Source organism: Aspergillus japonicus (genome assembly GCF_003184785.1).
Source record: "Aspergillus japonicus CBS 114.51 unplaced genomic scaffold BO86scaffold_43, whole genome shotgun sequence".
Classification (NCBI taxonomy): Eukaryota; Fungi; Ascomycota; class Eurotiomycetes; order Eurotiales; family Aspergillaceae; genus Aspergillus; species Aspergillus japonicus.
In genome coordinates, this window is record NW_020291680.1 from 124,488 (window position 1) to 150,433 (window position 25,946).

At 56.7% G+C, this 25,946-nt stretch overlaps 11 protein-coding genes across 11 annotated transcripts; 5 read left to right on the top strand and 6 right to left on the bottom strand.

The window, feature by feature from the left end:
• Positions 1-823: 823 nt before the first annotated feature.
• BO86DRAFT_435732 (cytochrome P450) lies at positions 824-2,821 on the top strand (the record flags this gene model as incomplete). Its single annotated transcript, XM_025675976.1, has 7 exons — positions 824-1,016; positions 1,070-1,199; positions 1,255-1,446; positions 1,495-1,646; positions 1,700-1,944; positions 2,004-2,275; positions 2,351-2,821. The coding sequence occupies 7 exons, from the start codon at positions 824-826 to the stop codon at positions 2,742-2,744; spliced, it is 1,578 nt and encodes a 525-aa protein (XP_025525534.1). The 3' UTR covers positions 2,745-2,821.
• Positions 2,822-3,043: 222 nt separating this feature from the next.
• BO86DRAFT_366363 (2OG-Fe(II) oxygenase) lies at positions 3,044-6,005 on the bottom strand. Its single transcript, XM_025670099.1, has 5 exons — positions 5,769-6,005; positions 4,746-5,702; positions 4,288-4,669; positions 3,631-4,220; positions 3,044-3,543 (listed from the first exon to the last, which is right to left on the bottom strand). The coding sequence occupies exons 1-5, from the start codon at positions 5,880-5,882 to the stop codon at positions 3,352-3,354; spliced, it is 2,235 nt and encodes a 744-aa protein (XP_025525535.1). The 5' UTR covers positions 5,883-6,005; the 3' UTR covers positions 3,044-3,351.
• A 272-nt stretch (positions 6,006-6,277) lies between these two features.
• Positions 6,278-7,320, bottom strand: BO86DRAFT_381117 (NmrA-like family protein; the record flags this gene model as incomplete). The annotated part of the gene is made up of 4 exons (XM_025670754.1): positions 6,278-6,434; positions 6,512-6,674; positions 6,740-7,150; positions 7,206-7,320. The coding sequence occupies 4 exons, from the start codon at positions 7,318-7,320 to the stop codon at positions 6,278-6,280; spliced, it is 846 nt and encodes a 281-aa protein (XP_025525536.1).
• A 10-nt stretch (positions 7,321-7,330) lies between these two features.
• On the bottom strand, positions 7,331-9,759 carry BO86DRAFT_148336 (Zn(II)2Cys6 transcription factor). Its single transcript, XM_025666275.1, has 2 exons — positions 9,212-9,759; positions 7,331-9,160 (listed from the first exon to the last, which is right to left on the bottom strand). Exons 1-2 carry the CDS (start codon positions 9,611-9,613, stop codon positions 7,559-7,561), a joined length of 2,004 nt encoding a protein of 667 aa, XP_025525537.1. The 5' UTR covers positions 9,614-9,759; the 3' UTR covers positions 7,331-7,558.
• Positions 9,760-9,880: 121 nt separating this feature from the next.
• BO86DRAFT_148357 (nucleoside-diphosphate-sugar epimerase family protein) lies at positions 9,881-11,096 on the bottom strand. Its single transcript, XM_025666276.1, has 2 exons — positions 10,716-11,096; positions 9,881-10,659 (listed from the first exon to the last, which is right to left on the bottom strand). Exons 1-2 carry the CDS (start codon positions 10,965-10,967, stop codon positions 10,006-10,008), a joined length of 906 nt encoding a protein of 301 aa, XP_025525538.1. The 5' UTR covers positions 10,968-11,096; the 3' UTR covers positions 9,881-10,005.
• Positions 11,097-12,349: 1,253 nt separating this feature from the next.
• Positions 12,350-13,459, top strand: BO86DRAFT_457689 (glycoside hydrolase family 76 protein; the record flags this gene model as incomplete). Its single annotated transcript, XM_025677238.1, has 1 exon — positions 12,350-13,459. One exon carries the CDS (start codon positions 12,350-12,352, stop codon positions 13,457-13,459), a length of 1,110 nt encoding a protein of 369 aa, XP_025525539.1.
• Positions 13,460-14,041: 582 nt separating this feature from the next.
• Positions 14,042-17,992, top strand: BO86DRAFT_366372 (general amino acid permease). Its single transcript, XM_025670100.1, has 10 exons — positions 14,042-15,232; positions 15,283-15,492; positions 15,790-15,952; positions 16,002-16,109; positions 16,162-16,272; positions 16,319-16,424; positions 16,470-16,632; positions 16,695-16,777; positions 16,830-17,039; positions 17,107-17,992. The coding sequence occupies exons 1-10, from the start codon at positions 14,369-14,371 to the stop codon at positions 17,852-17,854; spliced, it is 2,766 nt and encodes a 921-aa protein (XP_025525540.1). The 5' UTR covers positions 14,042-14,368; the 3' UTR covers positions 17,855-17,992.
• Positions 17,993-18,661: 669 nt separating this feature from the next.
• Positions 18,662-19,836, top strand: BO86DRAFT_435752 (aldo-keto reductase; the record flags this gene model as incomplete). Its single annotated transcript, XM_025675977.1, has 4 exons — positions 18,662-18,713; positions 18,778-18,925; positions 19,013-19,322; positions 19,354-19,836. The coding sequence occupies 4 exons, from the start codon at positions 18,662-18,664 to the stop codon at positions 19,834-19,836; spliced, it is 993 nt and encodes a 330-aa protein (XP_025525541.1).
• Positions 19,837-20,495: 659 nt separating this feature from the next.
• On the top strand, positions 20,496-21,939 carry BO86DRAFT_449570 (NAD(P)-dependent alcohol dehydrogenase; the record flags this gene model as incomplete). The annotated part of the gene is made up of 2 exons (XM_025676728.1): positions 20,496-20,961; positions 21,019-21,939. Exons 1-2 carry the CDS (start codon positions 20,782-20,784, stop codon positions 21,937-21,939), a joined length of 1,101 nt encoding a protein of 366 aa, XP_025525542.1. The 5' UTR covers positions 20,496-20,781.
• Positions 21,940-22,005: 66 nt separating this feature from the next.
• Positions 22,006-23,221, bottom strand: BO86DRAFT_148395 (bZIP transcription factor). The gene is made up of 2 exons (XM_025666277.1): positions 22,970-23,221; positions 22,006-22,892 (listed from the first exon to the last, which is right to left on the bottom strand). Exons 1-2 carry the CDS (start codon positions 23,073-23,075, stop codon positions 22,108-22,110), a joined length of 891 nt encoding a protein of 296 aa, XP_025525543.1. The 5' UTR covers positions 23,076-23,221; the 3' UTR covers positions 22,006-22,107.
• Positions 23,222-24,139: 918 nt separating this feature from the next.
• Positions 24,140-25,420, bottom strand: BO86DRAFT_420667 (major facilitator superfamily protein; the record flags this gene model as incomplete). Its single annotated transcript, XM_025675218.1, has 2 exons — positions 24,140-25,265; positions 25,320-25,420. The coding sequence occupies 2 exons, from the start codon at positions 25,418-25,420 to the stop codon at positions 24,140-24,142; spliced, it is 1,227 nt and encodes a 408-aa protein (XP_025525544.1).
• Positions 25,421-25,946: the final 526 nt, after the last annotated feature.

Consider the following 25,946-nt stretch of genomic DNA (forward strand, 5'->3'; position numbering starts at 1 on the left):
AGAATAGAAAAACCGAAGCCAGCTCAGAGTCTTCGTGCCAAAGCTCTATTAGAAATCAGGAGATACATTGACCAAGATGTACTGTAAGTGTCCGTGAAGTAATGCCTGAGGCATCAACCCCGGCCAGCGTGGAGCATCGAACAAACCCATAGATTGATAAGCCTGCGGGTTGCACAATTGTAACTCGAGCCAGGGTCATCGTTGGAGTCGTATCAAAGTCCGATGCATGCTAATGAGGCTTTTATGATAGGCTCTGTGCTCCCCGTACGACACGTTCTCGCCATCAGCAACAACCGGGACGGACGGTGAAACTCGCCTCCCCACTCCGAGCCTCCGTGGGTCTCCACTCTCTCGCTCGTATCGTCAATTTAGTGCCACTTCCAGGGCCGCTAGTCTTCAGTCTTCATGGGACGGCTCAGGCCCGGCCTATCAAGTGGACCCAGGAGGGCGGTACCGCGGCATTTGCCCGATGGCCCAGTGACCCAACTATAAGGGTCACACCTATACTACCCGGCGCGGTATTGTGATTCGCAACGGTTCGAGTAATGCGATAGTATCATCTCCACACCCGTGCTAATTAACGTAACACCTCTTGGCAACATTTTACATCTTCTTTTCATGGCCCGCGGTCAGAGGCCAGACGGCCCGTAGCGTAGCTCGCTTGGTGAAAAGATCGCCATCGCGGAGGCAAAAACCGATATATGAACTCTCTCCCCGCTTGTCGCCTCAATTGACCCTCACGCATTCCCTCCCAAGCGCTGCAGCCCTAATCCCGTGAGTCTACCATGCTCAGCGCCTGAGAACTCCACCAACGCCCCTCGCAATGTACCTGTTACCGCTGCTCGTCGGCCTCCTCGGCCTCTACCTTCTGCTGCGATTTCTCTCGTCAACGCGCCGTGCCTCTGCACCGTTGCCTCCAGGCCCCTCGGCTCTGCCACTAGTGGGCAACATCCGCGACCTTCCCTCTCCAGATAGCCCAGACTGGCTGCATTGGCTCAAGCATAAGGATGCCTACGGTAGGGAGCAACTCCAATACAGTCACGACCAGCCATGCTCACATCCAATCCAGGACCCATCAGCACCGTCTCCGTTCTCGGACAGCGCCTCATCATCCTCAACGATGCCAACCTCGCGATCGAGCTTCTGGAAAAGCGATCCGCCATCCACTCAGACCGGCCCAAGATGCCATTTGCCGAACTGTGAGTCCACCCCCTGTCCCCAACGGCACTGATCTGTGCATACTGACGGGAGTAGCGCCGGCTGGGGCGACGGGCTGGTAATCCTTCCATACTCGAGCCGCTTCAAGGCGTACCGTAAGAGCCTGCACCGCGAGATCGGGTCCAAAGCAAGCGTGGCCCGGTTCAACGCGTTGCAGGAGGTGGAAGTGCGGCGGTTCCTGTTCCGCCTGATCAACAAGCCCGAGGATCTAGTGGGACACATTCGGAAGTATGTATCATCCTGCACCCCAGAGATACCATGAAAACTGACCGTCAGACTGGCGGGTGCCGTGATCCTCAAAATCGCTTACGGGTACTCCATCGACCCGCACAAGCGCGATCCGCTCGTGGATCTGGCCGACGAAGCCGTCGAGCAGTTCTCGCTGGCCGTGCGCCCGGGAACGTGGATGGTGGATGTTCTGCCCTTCCGTAGGTCGGCCCTGGTCTCGTATCTGCTTCTCCATCTGACATCCAGGCTCAAGTCCGCTATATCCCCGCGTGGTTCCCCGGCGCCGGGTTCCAGCGCACGGCGCAGTTCTTTCGCAAGCAAAGCCAGGCCGTGGCCGACATCCCGTTCGCCTTCGTGCATCAGCAGATGGCGCAGCCGGGGTACGCGCCCTCCTACGCGTCCAATCTGCTTGAGGGGAAGAAGCTGACCCCGGGAACCGAGGAAGAGACGGTCATCAAATGGTCGTCCGCCACGCTGTATGCCGCTGGCGCTGATACGGTACACCCTCCGTTTCAATCCCAGCAATCGAAGTGAGTCGATGAAGCTAACAGGGACAGACCGTTTCCACAACGACAACCTTCTTCCTCGCGATGGCCCTCTACCCCGACGTGCAACGCAAAGCGCAGGAAGAAATCGACCGCGTGATCGGCCCAGGCCGACTGCCCACGGACGCAGACCGGCCGAACCTGCCCTACATCGACGCAATAGTCAAAGAGGCGCTGCGCTGGCACCCCGTCGGACCGATGGGGATCCCGCACCGCTCGATGGAGGACGATATCTGCGGGGGGTACCTGATCCCGAAGGGCTCGATCATTCTCCCGAATATCTGGTCAGCTTGCCCCCCTTCACTCTAACCCCCAAATACCCCGCGCATGCATCCCAATACTGACACAAGAGGATACAGGGCCTTCTGCCACGACCCCACCGCCTACAAAAACCCCATGACCTTCGACCCCGCGCGCTTCCTGGGCCCCTCCCCGGAGCGCGATCCGCACTACCTGGCCTTCGGGTTCGGGCGGCGCGTGTGCCCCGGCCGCACCCTGGCGGACTCGAATATCTTCCTGACGGTGGCGCAGACGCTGGCGTCGTGCTGGATTGGGAAGGCTTTGACGGAGAATGGGGAGGAGGTCGAAGTGCGTCCGGAGTTCTTGCCGGGGACGATAAGCCATCCCGCGCCCTTTGGGGTCAGGGTTACGCCCCGCAGTGCGGGGTATGAGCGCATCATCCGGGATGTCGAGGGGGAGTTTCCGTGGGAGGTGGAGCATTCAGAGAGGTTGAGGAGGGAGTTTTTTGCGTGAGTTGGGGGGAGTGGCGGTGGGTTGGTGGGTTGGGTCGATGTGGGTGGGTGGTTATGAGGCTATGATCAGTCGGTGGGGAGATGGATACGTGGTCCATACTTCAAAAGTCGATGGCCGTCTTCGAATTGCGTAAGATATGTCTCCATAATGATGCCTAGAGGGCAAGGCAAATCAACTCCAATACACTTCCTATCAAAATCAACCTAGACGGATGACAAGCTACGTAGTCGAGCGGGAGCTGGCGGGGGTGAAAATATGCTCAGAGTGCTGAGAATCAACTCGATCGAATTCAGTAGCTTATTTTATCCCGATAACTATCCTTTCGGGGCATTGGACACGGAAAGAGAGACTTGGCTCAAGATGAATGGTGGAGTTCAATGTACCTTTGCCTGGAACGTGTTGTCCGGGTTTGGTTGAGCTCCTCGAGGCAAAAACACAAAACATCATAAGAGTCCCAAATTGTGTTGCATGTGTAAGCGGCAAGAGACTTCCAGTAAGAACGCCCGACAGAATCAACGGACAGAAGAAGAGATGAGCCATTGCCCTGCGAGCCGCATCTTGTCATTGGGATTGAAGACAGTCTGAGAGGCAAGTAGCCTTCCTCCCCTCACTGAGTCAAATGCTTCTTTCGTTCTTCGAACGGTGGGATGGCCGCAAAGATTGCCGCATAGGAATACTGCGTCCCGACTCCGGCCTCATTACCATACGTAACATGACTAAACGCCATCTCCGCATGCTTGGGTCGATTCAGCCAGGTAATACCTGGGAGATACATAAAAGGCCACGCGGCCATTGTGGTCTATGGAACGTTGTGACGCCTCAGTCAGCAATCGACTCCCTCCAACACCCTCTTTCTTTCACTCGCGGGTGGGCGACCCGAACTTACCTCTTCCATGGACGAATGCTCGCCATAGTGTGTAGTGTCGTACGGCCACAGGCGTGGCGCGACAAGTGTCCCGCGTTTCCTGTAGAAGTGACCGTCGGACCAATCCACCACTCCTTCTGCTTCTTTTGCTTCTGCTTCATCTTCGTCCATTCTACCTGCGACGGTTTCCTCGGCTTTGCCATTTCTGCGTCTCTTGCTATCAATAGAGTGCAAGATCCGAGCTCCGCACCGCACCGCCGAAACCCGCCGGATGAGGAGAAGTAGCTTCCAGCGACGGTCCAGATCATACTTTCGGCCATACTCGGCGCCCAGGAACTCGTCCGTCTTGATCTTAGGCAGCTCGCCGCCTTCTTTGAAGTACGTCTGTAGGCCCTGATACATGCTGGTGTTGTAATACGCTTCTTCCCAGTCATCGCAGACTGCGCGATCATCGTCGCCGAGCACCGGCAGCACGCTGACCTCGGCCCCCAAGCTCTTCAGCACCGAGTAGACCACGAGGTCGGCGCCCTTGAGCGCCCGGGGCAGGCGCACGTGTGCGTCATTGGAGGTGTGCGCGTAAGCGTGGGAGCAGAACATCCCGAGGACGCCGCCTACGATTTCTTCTGTGAGCACGAACGCTGGGATATGTGAGTCAAATGTGATGTGATGGGCACGTACCTTGCTCCATGAAACGAGGGTTCGAGAAGATCTCGTGCACCGCGTTATACAACGGGAACGATTGAGGCTGAAGGACCAGGTTGGATGCGTCGATCTTTGCCGTGGGAGCCTGGGTGATGTATAGGTTGTAGGTCAGCGTCAATCGATGGCCCTCGGTAATCGTCTCGATCTCGTGCTCGCAGTCGCTGTAGAACGCGGCCCACTGGATGGCGGATTGGCTGGCCTCGCTCCAGTCGAAGGTCTTCTGCTGGCCCCCGTGCCGCACCGTCAGTCGACCCCCCGAGAACTGCGAGGGCAAGCAAACCACCAAGGAGCCGATCTGACTCTCGGAGCGGGGGGTGTCGACATGTGTGGCGAAATGGCCCGATGGGCCGGAGTACACCTGTCATCATTTTCCACGTCAGTAATTTCTGCGTACACGCCTGGCTACTGAGAAAGAAAGCCTCGAGGGAACACACATTCAACTTGTAAAGTTCGGCGTGCAGCTTTCTGTAATGCCGAGCAGATTTGCTCACCACCGGTTTGGAGCCATCATCCTCACGGCCAAGATCCTTTTCGCTGATTCCAGGGAGCAGCACATTCTCGACCATCTGCAGGATCTCGAAGTCTGCCGGATGAAAGCTGGAAGCAAAGTGGGACGGATCGATCTTCCCCGCCAATCGATAGCTGGGATCCAGGATCTCCTCCCCGTTGCGGCCGAAACTGGCGGGCTGGCAGTCTGCCACCAGATCACCCAAGGCGGCCGCGCTGGATTGCGGGGCCAGTCCATCTAGCGGTAGAACCAGCTTTCGCGCGGTGGAGTCACTGCGAGCGGTCGACCAGTACACCTGCACAGGACCGGTCGTTGTCGTCGCCGCCGCTCTGTCTGCCGACCCGGACTGGCCACGGTCCACGACAGGAACACTCCCACCGCAGGCAAACAGGGCCGAAGAATTTTCGTTCTCGATGGCGGTGCGGAGTCGCGTACAGGCTTCAGTGAAGTATCGGCGTCCCATAGTGGCCTCCTCCTGTGCCGTGGTGGGAGGTGCATGATCATCCTGCGACTCGGGATGAGTCCCCGGAAGCCGGACCTCATGCGACCGAAGCAAGCCATCCAAGAGAGCCTTAATACGACGATCGAGCGCAGGCGGTGAGCCGGCATAACGCGATCGATAGTTCCGCTCCAGTCGCTTCAGGATGTCGGGATGATCCGTAGCGACGTCCATGTCCTCTGTGAATTCATCTGGCATGAGACGAGCGAGGTGACGCTTCAGCTCACCTCTGAGCTCTTCCACCTGCTGGGCTGTCTCCGGGGCGAGCGAAGTCACGTCCGGCCAACCTTTGATCCAGTCTGCTGTCTTCTCTATCTTCGCGAGTCGCCGCAGCGCCCTGATTCTCTCGCTGAACCACCCCACGCAGGCGTCTAGTTTGCAGTCCTACTCATGCACTTGTCAGCTTGGTGGATGACTTTCGAGGAGCGGGGGAACAGAGAATTCACATACACGGATCACCGCGGCAGAGACATCAGCTTCCAAGTCGGCCAGGGTGCGCTTGGGCTTGAGCTCGTCGTCATCGTTGGTGTTTTGCTCTCGCGTGGGATCGAAATCCTCGGACATGGTGAAGACACACGGCGAAAATATGTGGTTGTAATGGAATAACTACTTCTAGGGAACGTGAGATGGAAATGTGAGTGTGAGTTTGGAAAAGATTCTTGTTGGAACGAGGACTTGGGATTGAATTTATGGCCAGTGTGAGTTGTGTTGAGAAGACTGAGGTGAATTGGAAGTGAAAGCTGGATGCAAGGCGGGTCACCTGACTGCTGGTGCCTGGCGCTGCCTAGATTCCCCCTGCAGTGTAACATCCGCATCGTCCGTTTGACATCTATCGTGGTTGTTTTGGAGATGGATCAGATGTGTAGCATTCCATTCTCCAGACAATAATCCCGGTTGCTCGCTGCTCATACGCTAAAGAGAAACGCCTCCCTTCGCTAACCCCTCCACCACTGCAAGGATCAAGCATTCAAGGCGAAGTAGGCCGTAGGGAGCTGCTGCAGAGGCCACTGCCTCATGAATCCCTCCCAGTCCACCGGCTTGACATCCGGGTACTTGGCATTATCCGTCTCGGGCCCGACAAAAGTCTGTCCATTCACCCAGTAGTAGTAGAAGAAGCTAAATCGAGCCGATCACAATTAGTGCCATCATCGCTGAGGGGAGAGGTTCGAACCAAGAGGGGGGGAGGGACATACAGCGACATGTAGCCGTAAATGTCAGCAGGATTCTCCGCCCGCTTCTGGTGCATGGTCTGGTACAACTCGTCCAAGGACCCCAGTCGTTCAAGATTGGCCTTGACACCGTAGACCTTTTCATAGGACTGCGCGATTTCACGGATGGTGGCACGACCACCGAGAACTACATTTTGGATCCTGTTAGCTCCACGTATCCTCGATTCGGTTCAAACAACAAGCAAAACATACAGCGAACAACGCCCGTGGCCTCTGCATCCCGGATCACCGCGACGGTAAACTCCGCCGCGTTGTCGTAAGTAGTCCCCTCCATGTACTCGTCGCCCTCACCCCAGTAGCGGAACGTGTTCGTCTGGGGATCGAGGATGTTGAAGAACGGGCTGAGCACCGGCTCGATGAACCCGCCGATCAGGATGTGCACCCCCTTGACCTTCTGCTTCGTGTCCAAGTAGGCTTTGACATGGATCATCGGGTCCTTGGGGAAGAGCTCGCCCAGCTTGAGCTTGGTGTAGTCCAAGGCCCAGTCACTGGCGACATAACGGGGCACCCCGGCCTCCTCGCACACGTCGATCAGGGCCTTCTGGCCTTCCACCATCAGCGTGTCGTCGCCCAGGTAGCAGCACACGATCACGTCGCAGCCCTCTGCAAATGAGCGAATCGCCTCCTTGTCAAAGGCATCTCCCTTGAATAGGGTGACCTTCTCGGATGAGGAGATGGACGCGGATGGTGATGTCGGAGTGCTGCAGCAGATGGCTGACCACGCGGCGAGCGAACTTTCCGGTAATACCGGCAACACCAACAGTAATTGCCATTTTGAATTGAGGATTTGATTGTAAGAGATTAAGAAGCAGGATAGATGTTGATTGTAATCTCAAATCAAGACGCAGTCTGTCCTCTTTATATGCTTGACAGCCAGGGCGTTTACTAATTCTCGGGTTGAGTCTCAACCCCGAGGTCAAGCTTGGCGGGCGGGTTCCATGCAAATTCTGGTTTACTCGTTATTTGCCTCGGTCGCCACTCGGGAGGCGATGAATCATCGCTCGTTATTCGTCACAGCAATGATCCTGTGAGCCAATCCATGGCAGATGTAGAGCCGCTGAAGAATTCACTCAGACTTTGTGCAACGTCCAGGGCGGAATCCGGCGACGGGGTCAGGCCCATCCCGTCTGTGCTGAGGCCGCTCTCCTGTCCATCCGACGCCCCTGAGCTTGGGATCCACTGGGCAGGTTTGGCCTGGACCGGGTTGCTTTCAGCGTTAATGGGGAGATACCTCGTAGATTGGCGTGTTTTCTTCCTCCGCAGATGGGCCGCACGCTCCATCAACCGCGATAATGGCTTCTGCAGCATATCGTTCGTCTCGACGTCGTCGTGCTGCCACTGATCGTAAATTTGGGTGACAGCTTCCCAGGCATGATCGGTGTCGGGCGAGATGGGGCGATTGCACAGCTCGGAAAGAAGGTATGCCACGACGTGACGGTGCTTGTAGCTTTTGCTGAGCCACGCCCACTGCGAGATGCGCTCGTCCCGGTGGAGCAGGTTGGCGAATTTGACCGTCTCGACTGCCATGCGGAAGATCTCATCGTTGGTGGCGGTGGGCTCCGCGGGTGCAGCGGTGAGGCGCGTCACCAACCATGCTTTCGACAGCGTCAGCCGGGCGATGACCGCCGTGATCCACTGTATGGGGCTGTCCAGATCCAGCCGCTGTAGATACTTGGTCTCCAGGTAGGCCTCCAAGTCGTGCAATCGACTACTCTTCTGCTCCGAGGACATCGCACCGACCCTCTCGTCAAAAGACTTGCTGGGCCAGTAGAGGTAGGTCATCATTTCGCAGTGCACAATGCAGAGTGTGATATCGCTGAAGCCCAAGCTTGGGAGGGGCATGGTGGCTGGCTCCGGCGCCATCACCTCGATGTCGATGTTGGAGGGGATGTGCGTGTCAAACATCTCTGGTCGGATCTGTGTATCCGTGCCCTGGTCCTCGGAGCAGAGCATGTCGAGAATGCAGATGTGCCACCATAGTCGGCGACGCATCTCAACCTCAAAGGGACTCAGGCCCAGGCGTTGGCCATCACGATGCAGCCCCTGCCGCTGTGCAACCCGTACGACTATGGCACTTTGCGCCCATACAAGCCTCGAGTCACTCCCTCGGCGGAGACATAGGAGAAATAAGGTGGCGGCCTGCAAGACGCGGATGTCCTGGGTACTGATCAGGTTCGCCCTTGCTATGGCGTGCTCCGTGGCACGTTTGTATTTCTCGATGCACGCATCATGAGGTTCGTCGAACAGTGAGATGCACTGGCGAGGGGTCATGCTCACCACAGCTGCGAAGCAAACAGCCGAGATCAGCGCTCCATGTCCGGGATCTAGATTGTCGTTGTCCGGTGCCGCCTGCAGGATCATGGCCTCCGTCGAGCGTAGGTGCAGAAGGGCAATCATAGGAGCTACATTCACGCGGTAAATCTCCCACAGGGCCTGTAACTGGGATACTGGCAGAGGTGTCATCGACACGCTCGGACTATGGCCTGCTGCTGCGTGATCGGACCCCAAAATTCCTACGGACGGTACAGGGGCTGGGCCGGTTTTGCTGGGCCGCAGTCGAGGGTCAATGTCCTCCTCCGAGGATTCATCACACACCTCCTGCAACTCGCGGATCTGGGAAAATCAGTGAGCATGCGTACTATCCATCCACCAGAATGGGCCTACCTTATCCCCGAGAATGACCGAGGCCTCGTCCCCAACATATCGGGTCCGTCCGCCCTGAACGACCAGCCGACCGCGAGAAGTTGTAGCGAGTCCTTCTCCATCGCTCCGAGAGCCGGACTCAGTGCCAGGCCGGGAGGTTTGATCCGACTGGTCTTTTGGCCTCGCGCCCGAGCGCAGCCTTTCAACTTCGGCCTCTAATTCCTTGAGGTGGGCCAGAATCTCCGCGACTGGCGGGCGTCTCAGCTTGCGCGGGGCGCGTTTTTCTCCCGGATGGATGCATTCGAGGCCAGCCTTGGCGCATCGACCGCAGGGACTCTTCTTGTCACAGCCCACCTTTCGCTGGTTGCACCGAATGCAGCTCCGTTTGGATCCGCCGGTCTTCCGGTCAGACCCGGGCGGCATCCTTAACGCAGGCGTAGCGTACGTATACTCACACAGGCCGGTGTGAAAGCTCAAATTTAGGTTTAAAGTTTCGATGGAAGATATTGTCAACTGAGAGACAGAATCGGAGAGTTTAGAGAAAGAGAAGACTTATTGGGTAATGTTTGTTTGGGATAGGGATGAAGGATGGAGTTATCTTCGCCGCGATGATCGACAAGAGGAAGGCGGATGGGTCCGCTGAGTCATCCTGCATCCGCCTTAGCTCCTGCTGCATAATTCCCCGCATAACCAGAATAGCATAACATTATCAAATTATTACAATAAGATTGCTAGTTTACATCCATCTTCATCTTCAAATAAAATTCTCCAAGCGACGCCAAAACCCAATCAACAGAACCATCTGCTGTGTCCCCTTACTCTTTCGTCTCAAACTCACTCTCCGTCTCCAACCACGTCCCAAAATCCTTCAGCTCCGGGTGCATCCGCCGCAACTCCGGGATATCAGCCTTGTACCCTTCATCGTGGAACCACTTGAACATATACCCCATATCCTTCATCGAGGCCATGAACATGGAGCACAGCACCCGGAAGGTGGACGGGATGGGCTGCCCCGTCTTTCGCTGGAAGATCTCGACCATCTGGTCGTAGGTGATCTCATCGCCCGCCAAGGAGAGCGCCTTGCCCTCCCAGGCCTCCGGGTGCAGGAAGCCCTCGGCGCCAAAGTAGCCGATATCGCTGGTGGCCACCATCTGCAGCGGCTTGCCCTTGAGGGCCATCTTGAAGCAGGTGGCAAAGACCTTGCCGAAGAAGCCCGGGACCAGGTTCTCGTAGAACGCCGTTGGGCGCAGGATGAACCACTTCATCTCCGTGTTCTTGGACTTCTCGACCAGGTACCGCTCAATGTTGTGTTTATGCTGAAAGTGGGGGATCTTGGTCGGGGTGGTAGACGAGGCCTCACCGCCGCGATCGACGGAGCTATACACGAAGAACTTGACGTTCTGCTTCAGGGCTTCGTCGACGAGGGCTTTGCCTTGGGGTTCTTCCTGGGAGCCGTTGCCGATGGCCATCTGAGGTGTGGTTAGAAGACTGCGGTCACCACTGGGTGAGGAATATGTGGGCGTACCTGGACACTGTATACTCCCCAGATCGGAGATTGGGTGGCTTTGTGCGCATTGTCGAAGATTCCCGCGGGGTTGTCCAGATTGCCCTCCACGACCTTGATCTTGGGTGAGAGTTGGAGCAGTTTCTGGGCGAATCCGGAATTAGAGTTTCGCGTCACGGCAAGGATCTCATAAGGTGCGTTTCTGGCGACCAGATTTCGGATGAGCGCGCTGCCTTGCTTGCCGGTGGCGCCGGTTACTAGGATCGCTGCCATGATATTGACTGGTTAAGTATCTATCACTGGCTCTCCCGGTGGGATACGTAAGGCAGCGCTGGTTATATATCGCTCGGACGCAGTTTTGACAGTGCGAACAGCGATTGTCCCTTAACAGCAAAGAATAATGACAAAGTTGGCTTTGAAATTAGAGCAGCAAGTGCGACAGGGATAAAGGCGACAAGAGACAAAGAAAAAGAAAACACGAGGGTCTGGGTCGTGTCGCAGGGGTGGTGACCTCATTACAAAAGCTCGGGGTGAAGCTCAACACCGAGCTGATTCAGCTGCCATTTTGACGTGCTGATTCACCTCGGTCGGAGAAAACAGCCAAGAGGCCGAAGGAGAAGATTCTAGGTCAGTGGCTGGCTGGTAGACAAATAAGCAGAGCCGCGGGCTTTTGAGGGTTTGTTTTCGATCTTGCAGGCAAGAATTCTACGGCACATGGACCCCGTTCGGAGGGAGGTTTCTACGTGACATCGCCTGTTGCGTTGACTTGGTGGGAATGTTCAGATCACTGGCAGATAAGACAGAGGACAGCTGTGACAGCTAGCATTCCATTCTAGCTCAACCTTTGTGGCCATAGGCCTCTCATCCGTGCCACTCACTACCTACCTTATTTACTGAGGCCCTCACTCTGCATCGGGGTTTTGTGGCATTTTGTGGATGTGAGTGTGAAGGTACGAACCAGGTAATGAAAAATGGCTATCATGCGTCCAACAGCTAACACTGCTACGATAGGGTGTTAGCACTTGTATGTCTACTACCTGTCAAGATGTCTGTCAGAATTCCGTCACAAAGAATGGGTCGTGTCTGCAGGAGTGCTCAAATTAGGGCGGGCAGCCCGTTTCGGCAAGGGAGCAGTGCCGAACCACTATAACACCGACCCTAGCCCCAACGCTCAGAAACAGAAACAGAAACCCTGGATCCTTTCAATCCTTTGAATCCTGAGGATAAAGCAGGGTCCATGGAATGTGCCCCATAAATACAATCCTGGACCCTTGGAACCCAGCAATTCCATATTAAGGGGGACAGGGCACGCCAGGCACTGCGGGCAGTGCGGAAGATCGTCGTCGCACTAAGATTTGAAGCCAGGTGATTCCCCCCAATCACCGACCAACCCCCAGTTTTGGGCGCGTCTGGCCCCCAAAAAAGCAGCACTATTTCTGGCCGAAGAAGTGTTTCAAAAACAAGCACAGCCCAATCATGCGCTATGCTAGCCATTCATCAACAAAGACACAAGTTGTGGTCTGTATTTGTGCCGGGGACAAAGAACCGTCCGCCCGGGCCACAACAATGCTAAATACCCTGCGCATCCCTGCTGCTTCTCGATGGATTCACTATCGCAACTCATCTGACCATTGAGAATCGAATCAACCGCTACAATGATTATCAAAACCTCGCTCGCATCCCTGCTCTGCCTCCAGGGCGCCCTCGCGGCCACCGACTACCTCTCCAACGCCAAAGCGGCGGTGACGACCCTGCAGAAATGGTACAACCCGAGCACGGGCCTGTGGGACACGACGGGCTGGTGGAACAGCGCCAACTGCCTGACGGTGCTGGCGGACCTGACCGCGCTGGACGCGAGCCAGCTGAGCCAGAACGCCGCCGTCTTCGCCAACACCCTCACGCGCGCCCAGGGGTCGACCGCCGCGCGCGCCGTGAAGCGAGACGCCTACGCCCGCGCGCGCCGCCTCACCCGCCGCGCCTACCCCGGCTTCATCAACGACTACTACGACGACGAAGCCTGGTGGGCGCTCGCCTGGATCCAGGTGTACGACCTCACCCAGGACCAGCGCTACCTGACCACGGCCGCGAGCATCTTCACCGACATGACCACGGGCTGGAACGCGACCTGCGGTGGCCTGTGGTGGGACAAGTCGCACACGCAGAACGGGGCCATCGAGAACGAACTGTTTCTCAGCGTCGCGGCGCATCTGGGCCGGCGGATTCCGTCCCAGGCCGGGTACTACAAGGACTGGGCGGCGCAGAGCTGGAGCTGGTTTGCGCGCAGCGGGCTGATCAACGAGCAGCACACGATCAACAACGGGCTGGATCTGGGGAGCTGCCGCAACGACGGGGGCACGGTGTGGACGTACAACCAGGGCGTGATCCTGGGGGCTCTGGTGGAGATGGCCCAGCTGTTCGGGGACGGGTCGTACGTGTCGACGGCGCAGCAGATCGCGGGCGCGGCGATGAGCGCCCTGAGCAATGCGGACGGCGTGCTGACCGAGCCGTGCGAGCCGAATTGCACGGGCGACGCGCCGCAGTTCAAGGGGGTGTTCATGCGCAATCTGGCGACGCTCTACAAGGCGGCGCCCAGTGAGCAGATCCGCAGTTTCCTGCTGAAGAATGCGGATAGTATCTGGGAGAAGGACCGGGGCGACGGCGATGCGTTGGGGGGCACCTGGTCGGGCCCGTTTGCCAGCGCCGATGCCTCGACGCAGAGCTCGGCCTGCGATGCGCTGGTCGCGGCCGCTGCTGTTAGTCAATGATCGGTTGTGATTTTTGTCCGTCAATTTGAGTTGTTGTGTACATTGACGCATTCTGTTATCCTGCTCTACTTTGAGTGTAAATGAAGGGCTGAGCCCGGGAAGTGCTTTCCACCCACACGGACGACGTAGATGATCACACCTGATTCACGTAACAAAGATATGCACTTCAGGTTCTTTGTAGGACAATCTGAATCTTGAGATCAGTGTCGATTCTTCTCAAGAGAGCAGCCAATCTTATGCACTTGTCATGCATCCACGCAAGCTGATTACTTATTATGCATGTCATAGGCCCCCAGTTCGTGTTCAAGTACAGTCCCTCGTGCATGTACTCAGTAGAAGGTTACTGCGTGACCAATCTCATCAGTAGATTGGAAATCGCAACCGTGGTATGGCAGCTACAAATTGATATCAAGCGTGTCAAGTCATGCCAGTGCCCTTCCGCATACCATCCAAAGTCCAAGTTCCGCGCATCCTTGGACTCAAGCGGTGGTCAAATTGGAAGATACACCCAGGAAGGTTGACCAAATTCATGAACCCAGACTTCAAGGAATAGTCATATTCACAGATCGACCCAGAGTTTCCCCAGATACCCTTGCGGAGAAAGTAAGAGTCTATCCGACTTCCATCAGACCGCAAAAAAGGGCAAGCTTTGCCACGCGATCCGCCGATAAGACCCATCACATTTGCCTGCATCCCATTGGCCTAACCAACCCCTCATGCCCGAATAATTGGCCCAGACGACTCCAGCGCACGCAGGACCCACAGCTCTGCAGACGATAAGAGATGCGATAGTGTAATCCCGTAGAAAAAAAAAAGGCCGGGTCAAATTTTCGACCAGAATTGGGATCCAACGTGAATTCCCGGTAGACCGATCTGGTGCCCACACGCACGCAACAATCCACCGCAAAGATGCCCTTATTACAGCCTCTGGGGCAGGCAATACCCTTAGAACCAGCAGCAGTGACCAAATCCACTGTCGCAGACGTCACTGCCGCCAAAGCAAAGGCGTGGATCCACCCCCATCTCGAGCAAGGGGTCGACCCCTACAAGGGCCGGCAGCTGCGGGCGGCCCAGCCCATCCCGCAGGGCGAGGTGGTGCTGGTCGACACGCCCTACGCGGTGATCCCCGCGGTCGATGACCCCCGGACGAGCGATGCGCTGCTGTGCAGTCACCCCCCGTGCAGTCGACGGATGTCGTGCCGGGCGGACCGCATTGCCTGTCCGCAGGGCTGTCTGGGCGATGTGATGTGGTGCAGTACCGCCTGTCAAGCGGCGGACCACGCCCGGCACGCGTTCGAGTGCACCTGGCTCAAGCGGTTCGCGGCCTCCATCCGCGAGAAGCGGGGCGAGTATGAGTTCGGGATGCTGTGGTTGATTGTGCGGATTCTCGCGGCGCGACAGGTTGAACTGTCCGCTGAGGGTGGGGAGTCGACGACGCCGGATGATCCGGCTGATGATGGCCGGGGGTTCGCTGAAGGCTGGCAGGCCATGCGGTCGTTTTGCGGATCGGAGGACTCGTGGTCGCATGCGCAGGTGCGCGCGTGGACGGCGCTCGTCAAGAAGTACCTGCGCCATGGGCCGGTGCTGCCGCACCCCCTGCCGGACAGGGAGGTGCTCAAGCTCATCTGTCAGGAAGAGGCCAACTCGTTCGGGCTGTACCCGCGCGAGACGGGGCTGTATCCCGTGCCCCCGGATGCCCTCGACCGGGGCGAGCAGTTCGGCGCGGCGGTGTATCCTCGTGCGGCCATCGCAAATCACTCCTGCGGACCGAATGTGAGTTTTCCTCAGTGTGCATACGTCTATGGCTGCTAACCCGGAGGTAGATGACGCATAAGCCCGACCAGCACGGCCGTATGATCTTCACGGCGGCCAAGGACATCGCCGCTGGGGAAGAATGCTGTATCTCGTATTTCGACCTGACACAATTCACGGACCTCCAGACTCGACGCGAGCGTCTGCAGACGCTGTTTCGATTTGTGTGTCGGTGTTCAAGGTGTGAGAGTGAGGAGCCTCCGGTCGAGGAGGCTGAATGGGTGGCGATGCCATTTGGCGATGATGAATAGAGTGGTGGCTGGGCAACAGGCTGGTCCTGTTATCATGGTGTTATAGCGATTTGTCATTAGAACTGTTACATTATATTCCTGGAAAACAACGATAGAGTCAACTGGAGGCGATAAGTGAAGTCATACCAAGACAGCATCTGCACGTCGACCACCGCATCCCTGCTCATAGGCCGAACCCCGCTATCGCACCCCACCATCGCGCTTAGGGAAAAAAAGCAGATATAAATGTCCACAAAGCAATATTGTGCGAAATGTCACACGAAACAGCTCGCAATGCAAGATCAGTCTCGTATGGAATCGACAGCGACAAAAACCCCCGATACGGTGGTCGAGGAGGCCCGCGTGCTCTCCGCGGGGTCGCAGCATCTGCACCGCAAGCTGCGGGGCAGAGAGGTGCAGCTTCTCGCGGTCGGCGGCGCCATCGGGACCTGTAAGTCTCGGGATCGGTTGATACTCTGTGGCGATACTCACGAGGACAGCGCTGTTCGTGCAGATGGGCGCTGTACTGCCGAAAGGGGGACCAGCCGGGCTGCTTCTGGGATTTGCGGCATATGGCACCATCATTCTCGCGGTGAACCAATGTTTTGGTGAGGCTCACACGCTAGCAGGAGAGGACTGGCGCTGATAACTCATCGTTAGCGGAAATGGTGTGTTATCTGCCCATACCGTCGCCGTTTGTTCAGCTGGCCGGTCACTGGGTCGACGATGCCCTAGGCTTTGCCATGGGGTGGAACTTCTTCCTCACGATGGGTGAGTATTCTGCGGGGAGCATATTCGGCAGCTGACTGTGAGATAGCTCTTGGAATCCCGTACGAGATTGTCGCAATCAATGTACTGCTCACGTATTGGACGGATCGCATCCCGGTGGCGGCCGTCGTTGTCATTGTCATGGTGATATATGGGTACAGCATCCCCGTCTGTCTGGCCGCGAGTGCTAACCCTCGCAGCATCCTCAACATTTTGACTGTCCGATACTTCGGGGTGGCCGAGTTCTACCTCTCTATCTGCAAGATCATCCTGATGATAGGGCTGATCGGCTACACTTTCGTAACGATGGTCGGAGGGAACCCTCATCACGATGCATATGGCTTCCGCTACTGGAAGGACCCAGTGAGTCCAACCCTAACTAACCACAAGCCGACCCTCTGCCTTGCGCTCACACCATACCACAGGGCGCCTTCGTCTCGTACCTCGCTGCAGGAAATACCGGTCGCTTTTGTGGTGTCCTCGCATGCATGATCCAGGCGTCGTTCACGTAACCCTTCCCACCCTCACCACAAACCCCAACACATTCTAACGAGTTCCAGCATGGTCGGGCCAGAATACATCTCCATGACGGCCGCAGAAGCGGAGCGACCACGGGTCATCATGCACCGAGCCTTCACCTCCTTCGTCTGGCGCCTGATGGTCTTCTTCATCGCCGGCGCCTTATGCATGGGGATCGTGCTGCCGTACAATGACCCGACGCTCGCCGCCACGATCGCAGGCACACGCAAGGGAAGCGGCACCGGCGCAGCGTGAGCCCTGCCTTCACCCTGACCCTACCTCCCATCTCTCCTTCAAGCCCAAGCCTAACGGCAACAGATCCCCCTACGTAATCTCCATGAACAACCTCTCGATCCCCGTCCTCCCGCACCTGGTCAACCTCCTAATCCTAACCTCCGTCCTCTCCGCCGGCAACAACCTAGTCTACTCGGCCTCACGCACCCTCCACGGGCTGGCCCTGACCCGCAAAGCCCCGGCCATTCTGGGGCGATGCACGACCCGCGGCCTCCCGATCTACGCGATCGCCCTAACCATGGCGTTCTGCTGCCTCGCCTTCCTCCAGGTGCAACACGCCTCCGCGACCGTCCTGAACTGGCTGGTCAGCGTGATCACTGCCTCATACCTCCTCAACTATTTCGGGACGTGCGTCACGTATCTGCACTTCTACGCGGCGCTGCAAGCGCAGGGTGTCGATCGGACGACACTCCCGTTTCGCGGGTATCTGCAGCCGTATGCGGGGTGGTTTGCGGTGTGCGGGACCGGGGTGATGGTGTTGGTGCTGGGCTGGGAGGTTTTCTTGCATGGGAGGTGGAGCATTGAGACGTTTGTGCTGGATTATGCCATGATTGCGGTGTTTGTGGTGCTGGGGGTGGGGTGGAAGGTTTCCCGGAGGACGGGGTGGGTGCGGCCGGAGAGGGCGGATTTGGGGGTCGGCGGGTTGCGGGCGGAGGTGGATGAGTATGAGCGGGTGCTTGGGGATGGATGCATCGCATCAAAAAGAAGGGGGGCTGGAGGTGGTGGGTGGTCGATCGGTGGTTTGAGTAGATGGTTTGCCTGGTTGAGATGATGCGTATGATCGCGGGAATGGGTGCGCAGGTGTAATAGAGGGGTGTTTGGAACATCGGTGAGTGTAGATCAAGTAGTACAGTTTGGATGTGATACGAAAAGCCGTCTTGGCTGATTCTTCCCTGTCAAACATCCTAACAACGATATGAACCGCCGATTGTGCCAGAAAGATGATTGAATAGGGTAAGCATCTAGGTGTCACATCTTTGACCCTGGAGACATGATTGTGCATGGTCACGCTGCCTGCCCACAGTGCAACTAGAAATTGATTGCAGTCGAATGGGTGGGTCTAGGTGTCAAAGCGTAACAGCCACAGTTGTGTGTTCAATTAACGAACTGAAAACTGTTGCAACTCCCCGTGTATAGTGTGGATATCTTGGAAGTAAAGCCATGGCAAAGTGTCGGAGATCTATGGATTGGTGCTTTACTCTTCAGGCTAGAGTTGCCTTCAACTCTCATTAGTTAACTTTGATCAGCTAGTCAGCTCCAGGGTTTGGCCGACTCCAACCATCCGGAGATAAAGCCGCTCGTCATCCCATCAGATGGTAGTGGGTCCGCCAGGCATTGTTTGACGACTTCTGGAACCTGGAACGCACGGGATTATACCCGAATGCTTATGTGACTAGCCATTTCCGGCCGAGGATGCAAGGGTAGAAGACCCTAAAGCTGAACCCATTGAGCCTACCCAGGTTCAGCTGACGTGGATGGACGTAGGTATAAGAATTTAGATCTCTCTACCGGACAAGCAGTCGAACCTCTTCTCTGGCTAACAGTTGCACTGATGTCCACCACCTCTCCCAACCAGACAATGCTTCCCACCGTCCAACTGGGCGCCAACGGCCCTCTGGTGCCCGCGCACGGTGAGCAGGATTCGGCAGGTTTCGGATTCTACATCACCGCACAAGACTGATTGCAAGGTTGTAGGTCTTGGTCTCATGGGTCTTTCCATGTTCTACGGAGTCCCCATGCCTGATGAGGATCGACTGCGATTTCTCGACGAGGCACATGCTCGGGGGGTCACATTCTGGGACACGGCGGACGTTTACGCCGACAATGAAGACATTCTCGCGCGGTAGGTACAGCCAGCGGTCTTGAACGACGACCAAGCAGCCCACTCGCATAGCTCCCCAGAGCCCGCTAACCACACGAGCTACCAAAGCTGGTTTCAACGCAGCGGCAAGCGACAGGACATCTTCCTGGCCACCAAGTTCGGCATCCAACAGCGACCGGGGCTGCCGTCCAGCATCCACAACGACCCGGCGTACGTGCGCGAGGCGTGCCTGCGCAGCCGCGCGCGCCTCGGTCTCGCCGATGGCGATGCGATCGACCTCTACTACTGCCACCGCATCGATCCCGACCAGCCGATCGAGGTGACGATGCGAGCCATGAAGCAGCTCGTCGACGACGGGCTCGTCAAGTACCTGGGGCTGAGCGAGTGCTCCGCGGCGACGCTCCGGCGCGCGCACCGCGTCCACCCCCGTCGCGGCGGTGCAGGTGGAGATCTCGCCCTTTGCCGTGGACGCCTTCCACAACGGCCTTCTTCGGGCCTGCGAGGAGCTCGGGGTCGCGGTTGTGCCGTACTCGCCCTTCAGCCGCGGATTCCTGACGGGGAAGATCCGCAGCGCCGGCGACTTCGATGCGACCGACCGTCGCCGGATCCTGCCGCGGTTCTCGGCGGAGAACTTCCCGAAGAACCTGGCGGTGGTCGACCGGCTGCAGGCGCTGGCGGCGCAGAAGAAGTGCACCGTCGGCCAGCTGAGTCTGGCGTGGCTCTGCGCCTCGGTGAAAATGGTCGTTCCCATCCCGGGGACTACGAAGATTCGGAACCTGGAAGAGAACGTGGGCAGCTTGGACGTTCGATTGGACCCGAAGGACCTGGAAGAGATTACTGAGGTGATCCAGGCCGCGGAGGTGCACGGCGACCGGCATCCAGGCAGTATGATGCCGTATCTTTACGTCGATACGGTCTCTCTGAGCGAGTAGGCGCTCAGCTCTTGGGGGAGGTTACGCCCCTTCAGGTGGATTCCTTCACCCGGTAGGAGCGAATGGGATGGTCGATACCTTGAAATGAATTTCCCTTGTTGCTTGCCTCTTGCCTCTTTCGTAGTAGTATCTTGACTAGTTGTAGAGGCCGTAGTTGGGCCACCTCTCCAAAAGCATGCCCTTGACCGGTCGGGACCATGGATATCTCGAATACAATAGCCAGCTCAGATAGAGTACACTGGATGCTTGACTCCGAGTCTGATTCAATTCTCCCTTCGTGTCTGAGGGAAGATTTCAGCCCCACTGAGTTTACTTGACAATTAGTCCTAGAGAAAACTGCCGTCCTTGGTCGCTATCCTGATGGTATCGATGACACGTTGCACGAGTACGTGTGCATACTAGGGGCGGAATGGGGTGACTTACGCCTGGGACTTATTCAATTGTCTGCATCGCTACCGCCACGAGAGTTGAACCTTCCTCGAATTGAAGTCGGAGATAGGGGGTAACAACTGCTCTAAGTCCATCTACCAGGAGTTTATATGAAAAGAGCAACGAGCATGTCATCCATCATGTCAGCACTGCACTTCCTTTGAGCATGAGCGAGCGGGTCTGCTTCCCGCACGCTGACAAGCCTAACCCATTGAGGGCGAAGACCCAGCCAGCTTACCCCGTAACTAAATACACTTCGAAGACGTGGACAGACCCGGCAGTAAAATACAGAGAACAGCATGATGCTGACAATCACGTAAGAGTAAACAACTCCGACTGAACCTTTTTCGTTGCTTCCTACTATGGCTGATTGATTTGCCCCCCACCCGACCAGGGCCATATAAAACGATCCAATGCTCCTCTCCGCCCACCCCGATCGAAGACCTTTGACTTCGAATACAGTATTCCACATCTCTCTTCCCGTCAGCCACCTACAGCTTCCTCCAACACTTACTTATGATGCCAGACACCGCCCCCAAATTCGAAGGGTGGATGGGCCTGGACCCGAATGCCGCCCGAGGGCAACTGGTGTGGCGGGAGTTCCAGCCGAAGCCCTGGGAGGAAACGGACGTCGACATCCGCGTCACCCACTGCGGCGTCTGCGCGTCCGACCTCTGTGTCTTGCGCAGCGGTTGGGTAGGTTTGTCCCCCCTTGTGGGAGTGACCAGTCGTTGACTCTTCTCTCCAACACAGCGTCCGACCCCGTATCCGTGCTGCGTGGGCCACGAGATCGTGGGGATCGTCGTCCGCGTCGGGTCGCAGGTGCAGCAAGGCCAAGGCCAGGGGCTCGCGGTCGGCGATCGCGTGGGCGTGGGCCCGCAGAGCGACTCCTGCCGCGGGCGGGTTGGGGACGGCCACTGCATCGAGTGCAGCACGGGGAACGAGAAGTACTGCACCCGGCTGTGGACGGGCACGTACGCGGGACGGTATCTGGACGGCAGCGTCTCGTACGGGGGCTACGCAACCTTCCACCGCGTGCCGGCGCACTTCGCGATCCGGATCCCCGAGGGCATTCCGTCCGCCGCCGCCGCGCCGATGCTGTGCGCGGGCGCGACGGTGTATGCGCCGCTCAAGCAGTACGGCTGCGGGCCCGGGCGCCGGGTCGGGATTGTCGGCGTCGGCGGGCTGGGCCATTTTGGCATCCTCTTTGCGCGGGCGCTGGGGGCGGACGGGGTTGTGGCCTTCTCGCGCCGGGCGTCGAAGCGCGACGACGCCCGGACGCTCGGGGCCGATGTCTACGTGGCCACGGCCGAGGAGCCCGACTGGGCGGGCCACCACGCCGGCACCCTGGATCTCATCATATCCACCGTCTCCTCCAACACGCTCCCCCTGGCAGATTACCTCAAGCTTTTGCGACCCAATGGTGCGTTCGTGCAGGTGGGTAACCCGGAGGACGGTCCGTTCTCCGTCGCTGCCGGGGCATTGATCGGGAGCGGTCTTCGACTCTGTGGGTCGAAGATTGGAAGCCCTGGCGAGATACGCGAAATGCTTGCTTTGGCAGAGGCTAAAGGTGTGCGGCCGTGGATCGAAGAACGACCGATGAAGGAGGCTAACCAGGTGATTTTGGATATGGACCATGGACGGGCGCGATATCGTTATGTATTAGTAAACTGAACGCCACAAGGGTCAAATGATTGTGTTTGTTGTGTGTCGCAATGCTAGACCACGGTAACCCACCTCACTACGCTGGTTGTAACGAGCTCTGACCCAGGTGAAACGGCTATGACCGCATCGAATGGCAATCCGCAAGACTAGAGTCAAGGCGCACCAGGGGAACGCAGTTCAGCCCCTGCGGAGCCGCTTGTCCCCGCGTAGGGCCCTCCATGCATTGGTCGCCCGGAACAGATCCGGGCAGTCCTTGACCGTCCATCCCCATTTCTGGACGAAGGCGTCCGACATCTCCCAATTGGCGATGTCCCACGGCGGGCCCCAGACGATCAGCGCCGGGTCCTCCTTGCCGGCGTTCCAGAAGCCCATGATGTCCACGCACAGTTCCTCGTCGTCGTACTGATCCCCGGCCACGATCAGCCGGTCGCGCATCCGGGGATGCGGGAAGAAGTCCAACCAGGGGTGGTGTGGCACCGCCCGCTGGATGGCGGTGGGCTGTAGATGCTTGGGCAGGGCCCGATCGCGGGCTGCGCTCGGCTGCAGGGTGGCAAAGGCAGACGTTGCATCCGGGTGCATCCACCCCCTAAGGTCCGTCATCCCGAGGGCGTTCAGGTTGGCGGTTAATGCACGGTAGACATTCAATTTGACCAGAGTGAGCAGATGGTCGACTTGGGGAGTCCCCTGCATATAATGCCGGTACGCGGCCAGCTCGAATTGGCGGCCCCGTTCTCCGCCGTGGGGCGGCGCAAGGCGGCAAATGATGGCATCTGGCTGGAATTCGCTGGTCTGGTGGAAGGAATTATCGGACATGTGAGGTGACGAAGGGTGAGGAGTACCACTGTGCTGTATTACACCACAGTTCTCGTTGATAGGGGCGGGATCTTGACTGCTTAGCGAGCCGATGACTTTCCAACGCCTGGGCCGTGGGGGATCGTTCCCTTGCAAATTTTGTCTCATCCCTAAGCATGATCTGGTTAATGACACATGGACTGCTTGCGGGTGACCCTCCTGAGCGCCGGGTGGGGAGGGGGCCTACGATAAGTGCGTTGATTCACGCGATTCTGGATCCTACGTCTCTCAGCCCTCATATCCAGGTGGAGTAAGTCATCAGCGTTGGGGCCTGCCATTTGTTCGTCCTTCATTGGCAAGTGAGGCTGTGAAACGTCACTTTCTTAATGGAGACAGGAGAAAAATAAAATTAATAGACCCAGAGCTAGGAGGAATAAGGAAGAGAAGAGGTTGAGAAAAGAACGCTGGGCGGAGGGAGAGAAAGAGGGAGAGGGAGAGAGGGAGAGTGGAAGAGCGGACGGCAAAACCGGAGATACCTTAAAGATACCTTAAAGATACCTTAAAGATACCTTAAAGATACCTTAAAGCGGGGGCAGCATTTCATGCTTACGCCGCTAGCCTAAACTGGTTAGAACCCAGATTTGCCCCAGTTTGCCCCAATTCATTTTCTTTGCAGATCAGCTTTTCAGATTAGCTTTTTATTTTTTTTTCTGTCTATGCGGCTTTCCAATGTGGACCCCCAAAGTGTACGAAAGATACCATGGTAGGATCAAAAGTAAGGATCTCTCAACATTGAATGGCAAGTCACCCGGCTAGAAGCTACACCGGTGTCCACCCCCCCCCCCCCCCCCCCCCCCCGCCCCCCCCCCCCCCCCCCCCCCCCCTGGCCACGTAGAATACAACTTGCTAGGACGTATATGCAGCCACAGTGTCATAGTGCCGGTTAGATCTTGCTGTAATACAAATACACAATGTATCATGTTTAAATGTTATAATCAGCTTTAAAGATATAGTTATGGAATGTGACTTTATAGTATTATATATATACAATAAGCCATATATTAATTTAAAACAGACAGTACCAACTAGTATTCAAAGAACAGTATAGTTATACTTGGATATAAACTACTTGTATTACGAAGTGTTCATTACAGATTACAGGTAAATTGCTTGGCTATCAGTTAGTTGCTTTGCATTCTACGTGGCCAGGGAGGGTATACAAAGGCCCAGGTACTTCATCTGGCAAACTTCATTTCTATCCAACTCAATGCCAGATATAACACGAGGGCCCAGTAAGCTCCTATGAAACTACTCTTCAATGCGCGAGGGAGTTTTTCGACTCTTTAATATAGCTTATATGGGAGCTTCAGAGCAACCCAGTCATAATATCAATCTTCCAACACCATACAATCGAAATCTAGGTCTTTGCAACAATCATCCCGGCCGTCAAACTCATCCGAGCAGCCCCAATCGTTGCTCCTCCGGACAGAGTCAGAACACCACTATACACCCAGACCATATTCGCACCATGAGAACCCAGGATGGAGCCAGCAATGGGAGTCCCAATCAATAGAGCTACGCCCAACAGCGTAAAACACATCCCCATCCGGGTCCCTGTCACTCCACGGTGAGGGGACAGCATGACCAGGATGGGACCCATGAGCGAGACCAGTGAACCCGAGAAAAACCCATACAAGGCGCAGATGGCCAACAAAGACCCCTGTGTCTGCACGGCGATGATGCACAGGACCAGAAGACCGGAACTCAACGCACAGAGAATCAGAATATTCAGCGACCCTATCCATTGGGACAGATATCCCGGTGCCAGACGTCCCAGGGTCGATGTCGCATTCATGATCGGCACCAAGTAGAACGCCAGGTGTTCCGAGGTGAGATGGTTCTGGATCGCCACGGATTGGATGTAGTAGAAGGGGGTATACAGACCCATGAAGCAGAGAAAGAGCCCGATGACAAACAGAGTGTACGGGGCCTCGCGGAACGCGGGCCAGTCGATCAGTTTCCGGCGACTGGCAGGGAGAACGCGGACCCGGAGCACCGCGCAGGAGATGCCCAGTCCGAACAGGGCCACAAAGCCCGCAATGCGGATCGTCCAGCCAAATCCCACTCGGCCCAGCAGCTCGCGGATCAGAATCGGATAAATCACGCCGCCGATGCTCGACCCCGAGGCGGCGATGCCAATGACCAGGGGCAGCTTGGTGGTAAAATAGGTCGAAAGAATCGCAATGCTGGGGACGAATATCAGACCGGCGCCGATGCCCACGCAGAATGACTGCGCAAGCAGAACCTGCCAGAAGCTCTGGCATAAACTGAGCATCATGTGACCGAAGACGACGAGAAGCGAGCCAAGATACAGCAAGGGGATGACGAACCCCGCGTCGTAAATGGGTCCGGTTAAGACGCCGAGGAACATAATCAAGAAGGACTGCAGCGAGCCGATCCAGGAAATGGTCGATGAAGCAGTTCCTTGGAGCAATGTCTCCTCGTAGAACGTCTCGAAAACGCCATAGGAGTTGATCAGACCCCTGGCGATGATCAGTCTTGCTTCCAACGATGGGCCAAGCACAAGTAGCACCTACCAGGTATTGAAGAACAGAAAGAAAGACCCAACCACCTGGAGCCATGCCCGACAGCCACCATTCGGCGGGTCCTGGGTCCTGGGTTTTGAATCAGGGGCCATCGCAGATGATGGCTCGCTCAATGCACCCGAGCCTGGAGCAGTGATGGTGATTTCGTTTGCGAGTGAGGAAGTCATGCTCTACGAGTCACAACCCGTAGGTCGCTGGTAAGGCGGCAACTCGAATCCAAGGTGAATGTATCTGAAGTGTTGGATCCGACGCACCGTGCAGTACCTTAAGTATTTCACCGAGGGGTTCTGAAGAGGACCGACCATCTCCGGTCATTTGTCCCGTACTGCAGACAGGTCATCAAAAACCATTGAAATTGAAATCATTCCCCTTTGATTTTTATTTTTTTTTATTTATTTTTTGGTTTTCTTCTTGATCCGATGGCAGTTATGAATTGATTGACGCCACTCAGGGTTCGGGTCTGATAGATCGCTTACGGGACTAGCCCAAAATGACACTCAACGGCCCGGTTGAACCAAAGGTCAGCAAGAATGGCGGCAAATGGGCTTTAAAGTTCCAAAAAAAGCTTTCAACACGTATCGGTGCTTGCCCTGCTAACTCCTAATACCGGGCATGAGT

What these genes read in the sequence shown, in the direction of transcription:
- BO86DRAFT_148357 (XM_025666276.1), bottom strand. Translation starts at nt 10,967, where the DNA reads ATGGCAGCGATCCTAGTAACCGGCGCCACCGGCAAGCAAGGCAGCGCG. An exon ending in GGGGAGTATACAGTGTCCAG is followed by an intron (nt 10,660 to 10,715) that starts GTACGCCCACAT and finishes ACCACACCTCAG; the next exon opens with ATGGCCATCGGCAACGGCTC.
- BO86DRAFT_366363 (XM_025670099.1), bottom strand. Translation starts at nt 5,882, where the DNA reads ATGTCCGAGGATTTCGATCCCACGCGAGAGCAAAACACCAACGATGAC. An exon ending in TCTCTGCCGCGGTGATCCGT is followed by an intron (nt 5,703 to 5,768) that starts GTATGTGAATTC and finishes GTGCATGAGTAG; the next exon opens with GACTGCAAACTAGACGCCTG. An exon ending in AGCATTCGTCCATGGAAGAG is followed by an intron (nt 3,544 to 3,630) that starts GTAAGTTCGGGT and finishes AACGTTCCATAG; the next exon opens with ACCACAATGGCCGCGTGGCC.
- BO86DRAFT_148395 (XM_025666277.1), bottom strand. Translation starts at nt 23,075, where the DNA reads ATGAAGGACGAACAAATGGCAGGCCCCAACGCTGATGACTTACTCCAC. An exon ending in CGTGAATCAACGCACTTATC is followed by an intron (nt 22,893 to 22,969) that starts GTAGGCCCCCTC and finishes GATCATGCTTAG; the next exon opens with GGATGAGACAAAATTTGCAA.
- BO86DRAFT_366372 (XM_025670100.1), top strand. Translation starts at nt 14,369, where the DNA reads ATGCCCTTATTACAGCCTCTGGGGCAGGCAATACCCTTAGAACCAGCA. An exon ending in CGGTCGAGGAGGCTGAATGG is followed by an intron (nt 15,493 to 15,789) that starts GTGGCGATGCCA and finishes CACACGAAACAG; the next exon opens with CTCGCAATGCAAGATCAGTC. An exon ending in CGCGGTGAACCAATGTTTTG is followed by an intron (nt 16,110 to 16,161) that starts GTGAGGCTCACA and finishes ACTCATCGTTAG; the next exon opens with CGGAAATGGTGTGTTATCTG.
- BO86DRAFT_148336 (XM_025666275.1), bottom strand. Translation starts at nt 9,613, where the DNA reads ATGCCGCCCGGGTCTGACCGGAAGACCGGCGGATCCAAACGGAGCTGC. An exon ending in CGGTCATTCTCGGGGATAAG is followed by an intron (nt 9,161 to 9,211) that starts GTAGGCCCATTC and finishes TGATTTTCCCAG; the next exon opens with ATCCGCGAGTTGCAGGAGGT.